Here is a 9686-nt window from a genome sequence, read left to right on the forward strand (position 1 = left end):
TCTCTTTTTTTCATATTGAAAACAAATTTAGAAATAACGATGAATAAATTTTTATTAAACAAACTCGAGAGTCAGACTACAAAATCTTCCAGATAAGTATACATGTCTTTTGACAATTCTTCAGTCCAAAATCTCACTGTCACTGCTAGTATCACGAGCTTGTTATTACGAAATAATAGTAATAGCGAAATAGGATTTTGGAATTTAAGGATTCTTTTCGGAAATTATTGACAGACATACGTTTTACTATTATTACAAAGCTGGTAGCGATTTGTATTGTTTCACAACTTCAACTTTAATGCATCTTACAATAAATGTTATTGAATGTAACGGGAAAAATAACTTTCAACAAAAAGTACCACGATTAAAAAAAACCTCTCATAAATAATAATAATACACAATTAATGAAATTTCCTCAAATAAATGCGGCAACATAGTCGTCGCTAAAATGTGGATTTGTCCGGTTTCATCTATCCATAATAAGGCATACTTTTGCTTTCTATCTTATGTTAAATTTATGGATGCATGCGTGTTTGTCCGTGTGGTTTTATCTTCACTTCGTTCAGCGTTTGCCAATGCAAACAATCTAATATTCTATCTGCCTGGTATCCCGTGGCTTTCGCGAGTACTTGAGTCCAAGCGTTTCGCCAATCTCGTCGATCACCGACAGGGCGTAGTCTAGTTGTTCTTTGGTGTGTGCCGCGGACAGGCAGAAGCGAATCCGTCCCTCCATGATAGGCGTGGCCGGGAAACCAACTCCCACGACGGCAATGTTACGCGAAGTTAACGTACGAACGACCGCACTGTTGGAGATGTACAGGTAAAGGAACTTGGTTTGCACAGGAAAACTGGAAGCAGAAACTTACCCAATTTTGGAGAAAAGATACACCAACATCGGAACAACGGGAGAATCTTCATGTCCGTAGGTAATGACCCCGATCTGTGCGAGTCGCTTTCTGAAATATCTGGTATTTCGGGCTAGTTGGTCGATACGCTTGCTCCCTTCTTTAGTTCCATCAAGTCCCATGATGATCTTCATAGAGGTGAGAATCTGCTGTGTGACTGGCGGAGACATTGAACTAGCATAGCAGTGCGCGTGGCTGTTTACTCGTAGGAAATTAATCAATTTCTGCAACCAAAGATAGAGTTAAAAAAGGCCATTCCCAGGTCAGAAATTTGATCAACATACTTTGTTACCAGCGATGTAACCTCCTGCAGAACCGAAACTTTTGGTGAATGTACCCATGAGAATGTCAATATCATTGGGATCAACGTCGTAGAAATCGAGGACACCACGTCCCGATGGACCAGTGGCCCCAATGCTGTGGGCCTCATCCAGGTAAATGTAAGCTTTGTACTTTTTTTTCAGTGCTACGATCTCCGGCAATTTGACGATCGATCCCTCCATACTGAACACACCTTCGACGATGATCAGGATCTTTTTCCACGGTTTGCCCGTCTTGGGCTGACCGGTGGAAATCGATTCCTGCAGAACACGTTCCAAATCCTTCATACTGTTGTGGTTGAACACTTTCGTAACGGCACCGGACAGCCGCAGGCCTAGAATGATCGAAGCGTGGTTCTTCTCGTCACTCACCACCAGACAGCCGGGCGAGATTAGTGTGGGAATGTTGAGCGAGTTGGTGGCGAAGCCCATACCGAACACAATGGCATCCTCAACGCCGAGGAACCGGGCCGTCAGCTGTTCCAGCTCCATATGCAACGGGTTGGTGCCTGTTTTCGAGAAACGGTTAGACGCAAAGAATTAGGACAACGGGCTCGGCGCTGTTGCAGAGAATGCTCAAATGATGTAGGGGGAATGGTGCTAATGTTGGCCTATGGATCTAGAGATTGGGCCCATCGATAAAAATCTCTTGTTTTTCAATTTTGCTTATAGACAAATGCGTCATCTGAACAATACAAATAAATAGTTAAAATTGCCAAAAAAATGCCTTAATTCGAATTTTATGTATGGGCCCAATATTAGGGCCAGTTATGCCGATATTGGGGTCATAACCCTAGGTTTCTAATGTGGTCAATAAAAAAATTGCTGAAAGTGCTAGAAAACACTAAGTTACACTAAGTGTACATTTACTTTGATTGAAAATGTTTCAACTATTAATGGAACATTGCAGATATTATACTGATCACATTTTAATTTTCTAGTGCAGTTTAAATAACACTTTTTTTCATATTCTGTTAATTCATATTCATTTAAATTTTTTCTTCATAAATTCTAACGGAAGTTCGTATGGAACTATGGTAATTTTACCGTTTGTCCCAAAATTATGATTTGCATTACTATTTTGCAGTTTTTATGAAGAAGCTTTTCTAAGTGGCGCCAGTGGTGTTGTTGTAAGCGTGATTGCCTCTCACCCAAAGGGCCTGGGTTCAATCCCTGAAATCTCTGATCACGCCTTCCATGAGTTGATGGGTCGATAGGTAGCATCCAGGTGTGGGAGCTGCCTCGCTGGTAGTCAATACGGAAAATAAGATTGACGGAGAACAAATCAAGGAAAAAAAGAACCTTTTTTTTTTCCTGCGGCGCCGTTTAAAAAAAACAAAAAAAAAAGAACCTTTAATTTCCGTCCCACATTTCATGCTGGGTTTCGATCAAACTCTCCCCAATTCCCGAAAACAATTTATATCATTATCTCTTCCTATTTTATTTAAATCAATAGCTAGTAATGCCTTATTCAGAGTTATAACATGCTATAGCGCCATCTTGATGGAGGTTTCTGTGTTGCAATTATTTGACAACTAACTCTGTTGTCTGAGCATACTATAAGTCAGTAAACAGGGTGGCCACTGAATATAAATTTCTGAATTCCCGGTTATCCATGATGGTTTTCCCGGTCCCCCGCAAGCTAAAAATTTCTGAAGATTTAGGGTTTAGTATGAAAAATTTGTATGTTTTGAACTATTGTTTTTTTGACGTAGGACTACGTCTTTGATTTTTATATAGGGGTACACTTTGTGAAAACCGAAAATGGAACATGTAACAAATTAAGAAAGATTTTGAACGTTAATAACTCAGCTGCCCCTGGTCCAATTTTAATAATTTTATCACCAATCGATCAGAAATATGGCTACGCATCGATAACAATGCTTCCGAATGTTGATTTTCAACAAGAAACTATTGAAAAACTGGTAAATGTCCAGCATTGTCCAAAAGCGTCGAATTAACTAACAAATCCACCAATTACCTACATGCATATGCTGCTTCCCCAGCACAGTCGTCAGAGAGTAGTAAGTAGACGAAACAAGTCGAAGTGGCATTCGTCTCCGATCCTCGGGCGCGTGCGAATAGGGAGGATGGAATTGCGTAATATTTTGCACACTCATCGCCATACTCAGAACCACAGTTGGGAGCGACCACACCACTGTGTGGTGGTGTTCGGTCGTCGAAATTAGTAGCAGCAGTAGCAGCGCTTTCGGCGTGTGGCGTTGAAAATTGTTCTCCAGTAAAAACGAAAGGCTGCCTGCAAGCAGCGAGCTGCAGAGCCCACATAAGCAACCATCAAAGGAGGAAAAAGCTGCACCGCTATGCTATGGATCGGAATCAGTAGCTCTTCGTGAGTCGCTGCGGGTCAGTCATCTATGCCAAGCGTGTCTTCCTCGCTTCAAACGACATACAGCTCGACAGCCTCATCCGTGTTGAACACCCAGCTCAGAATTACTCAACCATCACTACAAAACGGTCCTTTTCAGGGTCACCAAAAATTTATTAAAGAGTATCAGGGCTAGATAGATCTCCACAGGATCTATAGAATCCACGCAATTTCAAAAAAACCAAAATGCACAGCATTACGAAAAGAGGTCAGGTTTCGACCAATAGCAGATAGATTTTAATTCTAAACAAGCCAAACGATTGGAAATTTATCTACCAATGTGCTAAAATGAACACTTAGTTAATTTTCAATAGGTCACTATTGAAAAATACCAAATGTCAAACTGTTGCAATGGTGATCAAAATTATCACCGAATGTCTGAAAACAGCGAATTCCCTAACACAGACTTAAAAATCGAATTCGATGCGGTCCCACTGAACGGTGCTCATTCAATCGACGCAAGTGGTGGTGTCCAGCAGGAGTGCTTTCAACAACAACAATGAAAGGCTGCCTGCAAGCAGCGAGCTGCAGAGCTCATATGAGCAACCATAGAGAAGGAGGAAGAAGTCCCACCGCTAGGCTAGGATCTGAATCAGTAGCTCGTCGTGCCCAGCTCAGCATTGCTCAACCATCACTACAAAACGGTCCTTTTCAGGACCACCATAAATTTGTTAAGAGTATTATTTGGAGATTTGTCAAGGTCATCAGTAGCCGCAAGCAGCTAGCTATCAAGGCTCAACCTGGTCTCTATAGAAGGTGTGGAATTGTAGGCCCGAATGTATTGGTGAGATTAATCATCGTCCGACCATTTTCCAGAACACGCTGGTAGGAAGTGTTAAAAATCCATATAGAATTTGAGAGAAGTGGGAATAATTCTCCTTGGGTGTATATTCAGTCCCCAGTAAGCCAATTAAATCAAATTTGTGAGAAAATTAGCTCTCACGAGTTCAATCTCTCGAAGTCCCCGCCCCGCCCCATTCATATCAGTCGGAAGAAAATCCTGTGAGGGGTGAATTGAATACACTTTAATACCAAAATGCACAAAACTTAAAAAATCATAAATAACAATAAATTCAAAATACACCTTTTAAAGTCGGGTAGATGAATCGAAAATACTCAAGTTGACAGTCCCTTGGATTCTCTTTATCAACTTTCTCTTTTAAATAAATACTACAAATTTGTACGCTTACAAATAAAAAACGGAAAGAGTTAAAATAATTGATGATTGATCAATTAAAAGAACTAAATGTTCACATTTGTTCCGTCCACTAGCGGTCCTACGTTAAGCTTCCGTTCGTGCCCCTGGGCACAGACCCTTCTACTTTTTTTTTAAACAATCTTGAACATATAAAAATCAAGATCTCAACAGAACAAACAACATTATATTGTCGATATCTAGAAGATGGAAATACTTTCAGACTCATGGCTTCCAAATATTTACGTGTCGAACATTTAAACACAATTTATCCCTTTGCATTCTGTAAGATGCCTTAAACATACCGCGAATGGAATTTGAGCATACGAAAAATTATCTGCACAGTTGGTGCCTCGAAGAGAATACAACCTTAAATTATATTGCAAAAAACATCAAACATAATTACTGCCTTACACTTTTCAAAAATTAATTAATGAAGAAGAGTTTTCTACCACTTTACTAAAAGTACGAGCTCCTACCCATGTTCTGTTCAAACAATCACCGGTACATTAAGCTTGTTTTATTTATGTTGATGTTTAACGATTAGTCAATTAAATTGAATTAAATACTTTGACTATATGTTTTTAGTATTACTTCTACGTGAAGTCAACGATTTACATAGTTGAAGATGCTAATTTCAAATAACAGACTATAGTGGTAATTTTTATACGATAGATGGAGTAGATGAAAGCATAGAGTTGATAGTTCCGTTAGAGTACGGCAGTGTGAAGATTGTATATAGATATTAGAATAGCGAACTAGGACAACTTTTAAGGAAGGTACAAATCGGTTTTTTCATCTCTCTTTACCAAACTCCCCCTTTGGAGAGGGATGGTGAGGGGTGTCCCCCCCCCCCCCGCCACCACTGGCAAAAAGAGATGAAAACCGACCCGTTCAAGTACCAACTGTGTGTTTGAAACAGTTCTACCGATTTTTACCGCACTTCAATTGTTATTTGAAGGAAGGCATCCAGTCGTAGGTTTGGAAATTGCAACTATTGTTTACCCCTACCACGATATGTGCTCCTGTCATCGTCGACTTGACGATCTCGAGGGGACACGGGTGGGGTAGGTGTTGCTACTGTACCTTTCGACCATTGACAGTAATTGATGGTATGCTCCCATCCACAGTTATGTTACTTTGACTATATGTTTTTAGTATTACTTCTACGTGAAGTCAACGAGGAGTTTGGTAAAGAGAGATGAAAAACCGATTTGTACCTTCCTTAAAAGTTGTCCTAGTTCGCTATTCTAATATCTATATATAATCTTCACACTGCCGTACTCTAACGGAACTATCAACTCTATGCTTTCATCTACTCCATCTATCGTATAAAAATTGCCACTACAGTCTGTTATTTGAAATTAGCATCTTCAACTATTGAATTAAATGTTTTGTTTTTTTTTAAGACTACTGGTAATTCGTGTAAAACCTGAAAGGAGGTGAAAGTAGACCACATTTGCAGCAAAAAATTGCCTGGCAAGGTAGGTCGAAAAATCATCCCTTACCGAGTTATTGAGCAATTAATTTTCTACTGATTCAAAGTGCCAAAGTGCCGGTTATTCATAAGCAATCAAAAATGTAACATTAAACGGTTAGAACCTGATCAAATTCATCCGAAAGTAAGCCTGTGGCTATAGTGAATAGTGGTTAGTAAACAAAGATTGATCATAGTAGCCTAGTAATGCTTACTCCCTGGTGGGCTTTGGTAATATTCGCGAGTGCCCGAGTGGTAGTGTTGCTCGGCAATGTAAAATAAATGGATCAATAACTCGGTAAGGAATGATTTTTCGACCTACCTTGCCATACAATTTGTTGTTGCAAATGTGGTCAACCTTCCCTCCTTTCGGGCGTAACACGAATTACCCAAGGGAGGGAGGTGGCTATCAAATACGAACAATCGTCGCCTACCTCGCATAACTGGTTCCAAACGTAAACAAGCCATAAGAAACCTACAGCGTTTGTTTACGTTTGGAACCAGTTTCATACAAGAATGATCAGTAGGCTGATTTGACAGCACGCCCCCCCCCCAGGAATTACCAGTTACCCTGTATAGTAGAGGCGAAAAAAAATGTGACAGGAGGGTGCTTATGAATCTACTTATCCAGTCGATAAGTGCATCTTTTTTTAAATTTCCATTTTGGTTTCTACATAAACCGTACGCTACACACGTTTTATAAACTTCGGTTATACCATGACTGGTAGTTGATATGTAATATAATAGTAGTGACTTTAGTGATTAAAATAACGAAAAAACTGACCAAATAGTGACAAAAAATGGTTCCAATATTTCGTTGACAGTGACCCACTTCGAGAACTTTCATAAACTCACAATCACAAATCATCAAGTGAAAATGTTTCATGGTCCTTTAAAATAAAACAAATAATGGTTGAAGGATTACCTAAATTTGATCTCGAAAAATTCTACTTTGTTTAATTATTTATTATTAGGTAAGCAAATAATGATTTTATTAATTCAATAAGCAAGTGCATTGCCCATTTCCTCACTCTGTACTCATTTTTCTGACACGATTTATGACAACAAACAATTTACTAAGATTATTTTAGAGTCAAATCGCGAATTGCTAATTAGAACGGATTGAGGCACAGAGAAATATGTTAAAATTTTTGGAGTAAGATCAATTTTAACAATTTTTAAACAATCAATTTTAGTTTTAGTTCTCGGATAAAGAAACTTTTGCAACACCTCAAAACTCTAGGACCTACACAGCTTTTCTAGATAGCAGTCTAAGAGAAAATCTCATTATTCTGGAACGAGGAAAGTTTTCCAAGATGGAAAGATCGGGGACATTGAAAAGTTTGCATGCAGACTGAAAATCTCGATCTCGTAAAAATTTGTAATATTCCGGGATAAATTTGAGCGAATTTGAACTTAAAAATTGAAGATCTCCAAGACAAACAAATTAAAAGAATGGTCTGGAATAATTTTCCCAATCAATCAATCTCACAATACTACCGGCAAGCTGCTTTAAATAAAAAGTAAAGATCAGCATACAGTCATACATAGCATTAGTGGATGCCCCTGGAATTCCTCACACAACAAATGATGAGTCAATTTTCTACGACAACGGTACAAGTGTTACAATGTCAACACGTCACACGTGTATGTACACATTATTCACCGAGAATGGCACCAGAATCGTTATCAGCTGATGAAACGTAATTTTGCTATCTCATAAGCTCGCACCACATTCCACTACATTGTTACATTTGATACGCTACGCTTCACACATGGAAGCCCCCGCATGAAAACTGTTTATCCAAGGATCTCGAAACATTCAGGAAACCCATTTGCATGTCAACTACCAACTAATTAGAACAGCTAGTACGTAGTTTTCTAGAATGGCTACATTACCAATTTCCCGCCGCGAGCTGCAAGCCGCCAGCCCATATGATTTGATTGATTCTTCCGCTTCATCTGCGCATGGCCCCTCGTTCTGGGCAAAACCGAGATAGTTGTATGATCCCAGATTTAGACATCGCGTCTCAGTACCGGTGAATCTGCAAAAAAAAAATCACCATTATGCCAGTGCAAATTATCACCTGCTTGGTAACAAACAGCACTTACTCGAACGACCAACCGTAGTCTTTCGTGACTCTGTCCTTAAGCGTAAGCTCCGCACCTGGAACACTACAGATGGGTCTGTTCCAACAATCTTTCACCCGTCGATAGACGTATCTAAGATAGAACTTCTCGAATGCATCATACAGTGGAACGTAACCCTAAAAAATGGAAATTCTATAAGTTGTTCAATTAGATTCGGTCACTTCAATTAACTCACGTCTCGATGCTTCTCGGTTGCCACTTTCGGGGTGAAGAATAACTGATTTATGTAACCGAGTATCATCAGCAGATAGAAACCCAGGTAGGTGAAGCAGGCAGTGTGGAGTGGCACCTGCTCGTACGATGATTTCTGGTACTCCTTGTTCATCGGCTGTGGTTCGAGCTGGTATTTGCTGAAGCCATTCTACAGACAGGAAATTGGAACCGCGCAAACCGCACAAGGGGGAAGGCAGGTGACACGAATGGAAGACACATACAAAAAAGAGAAGCCATTTATTTTTTGCCCATTAGGTCAAAATTCCATAGCCAAGGGCGTGTGTGATGCATTAATTAATTCTGGACACACTCTTGTCGCTACTTCACTCATCCATTTTTGTGGTATCAGGCGATACCACTATCAATGGTTTACACACGTCTAATGACTCATACTAACGATGGGAAAGGAAAAGTAGTCACTTCTCACCGAGATGCTCTTGCCATTGGTTTGCTGATGCTCCGGGAATCGGGGCCGAATGGTGTGATGGCCATTCATCATGCCATTGTGCAAGGCGTGGCCGTTTTCCTTAAGTCCTGACATGCCTACGGTAGAAAACACACCTATCCGCAGTGCCCCGTTTTGAGTCGTACCCGAAGAAAAGCAAACTTTCTAAAAAATTACTGCCACAGATTTTCTCTGCTCCGCCACTCGCGCACCACTGATCCACACAAAATCGATATATGCTAATGAAAAGTCAAAACCACGATAGATAAACGGACACACACGCACACGACAGGCAGGCCCAAGGATTCCCGGTGCGGAAGGTACGCACGAGCTCTCAGTTTCTGCCGCACTAACCGAATTTGACAGTTATATATCAGTCATGTGCCGCCTGGTGGTCGTCTGCCAACACATCTTCATGCCGTAGTAACAGCTAAAATACATGCATGAATTTGATATTCAGCCATACTGAACTGTAAACATAAAAACGACCGATACACGCGCTTCGTCGAGTTGATGCTGCATTTGTGTTTGTGGTGGCCGGAAAGCTTCGTTTCGACTAGGTATACAGTGGAATCCCAATTATACGCATGACCC

At 40.2% G+C, this 9686-nt stretch overlaps 1 protein-coding gene across 1 annotated transcript; it reads right to left on the minus strand.

Annotated features, from left to right (window-relative positions):
* Positions 1-241: 241 nt before the first annotated feature.
* lace lies at positions 242-9472 on the minus strand. The gene is made up of 7 exons (XM_065237205.1): positions 9075-9472; positions 8610-8795; positions 8396-8550; positions 8183-8328; positions 1190-1734; positions 867-1129; positions 242-803 (listed from the first exon to the last, which is right to left on the minus strand). Exons 1-7 carry the CDS (start codon positions 9186-9188, stop codon positions 587-589), a joined length of 1626 nt encoding a protein of 541 aa, XP_065093277.1. The 5' UTR covers positions 9189-9472; the 3' UTR covers positions 242-586.
* Positions 9473-9686: the final 214 nt, after the last annotated feature.

This window comes from Ochlerotatus camptorhynchus, unplaced genomic scaffold (genome assembly GCF_037179485.1).
Source record: "Ochlerotatus camptorhynchus isolate MF236.1 unplaced genomic scaffold, CSIRO-AGI_Acam_v1.1 ptg000598l, whole genome shotgun sequence".
Classification (NCBI taxonomy): domain Eukaryota; kingdom Metazoa; phylum Arthropoda; class Insecta; order Diptera; family Culicidae; genus Ochlerotatus; species Ochlerotatus camptorhynchus.

Bases quoted from the DNA above. Each gene is read 5' to 3' on its own strand.
- lace (XM_065237205.1), bottom strand. From the start codon at position 9,188: ATGTCAGGACTTAAGGAAAACGGCCACGCCTTGCACAATGGCATGATG. The intron at 1,735-8,182 runs GTAATGTAGCCA...TCTCGAAAACAG, and splicing joins CAGCTCGCGGCGGGAAATTG to GCACCAACCCGTTGCATATG. The intron at 1,130-1,189 runs GTATGTTGATCA...CTTTGGTTGCAG, and splicing joins GTTACATCGCTGGTAACAAA to AAATTGATTAATTTCCTACG.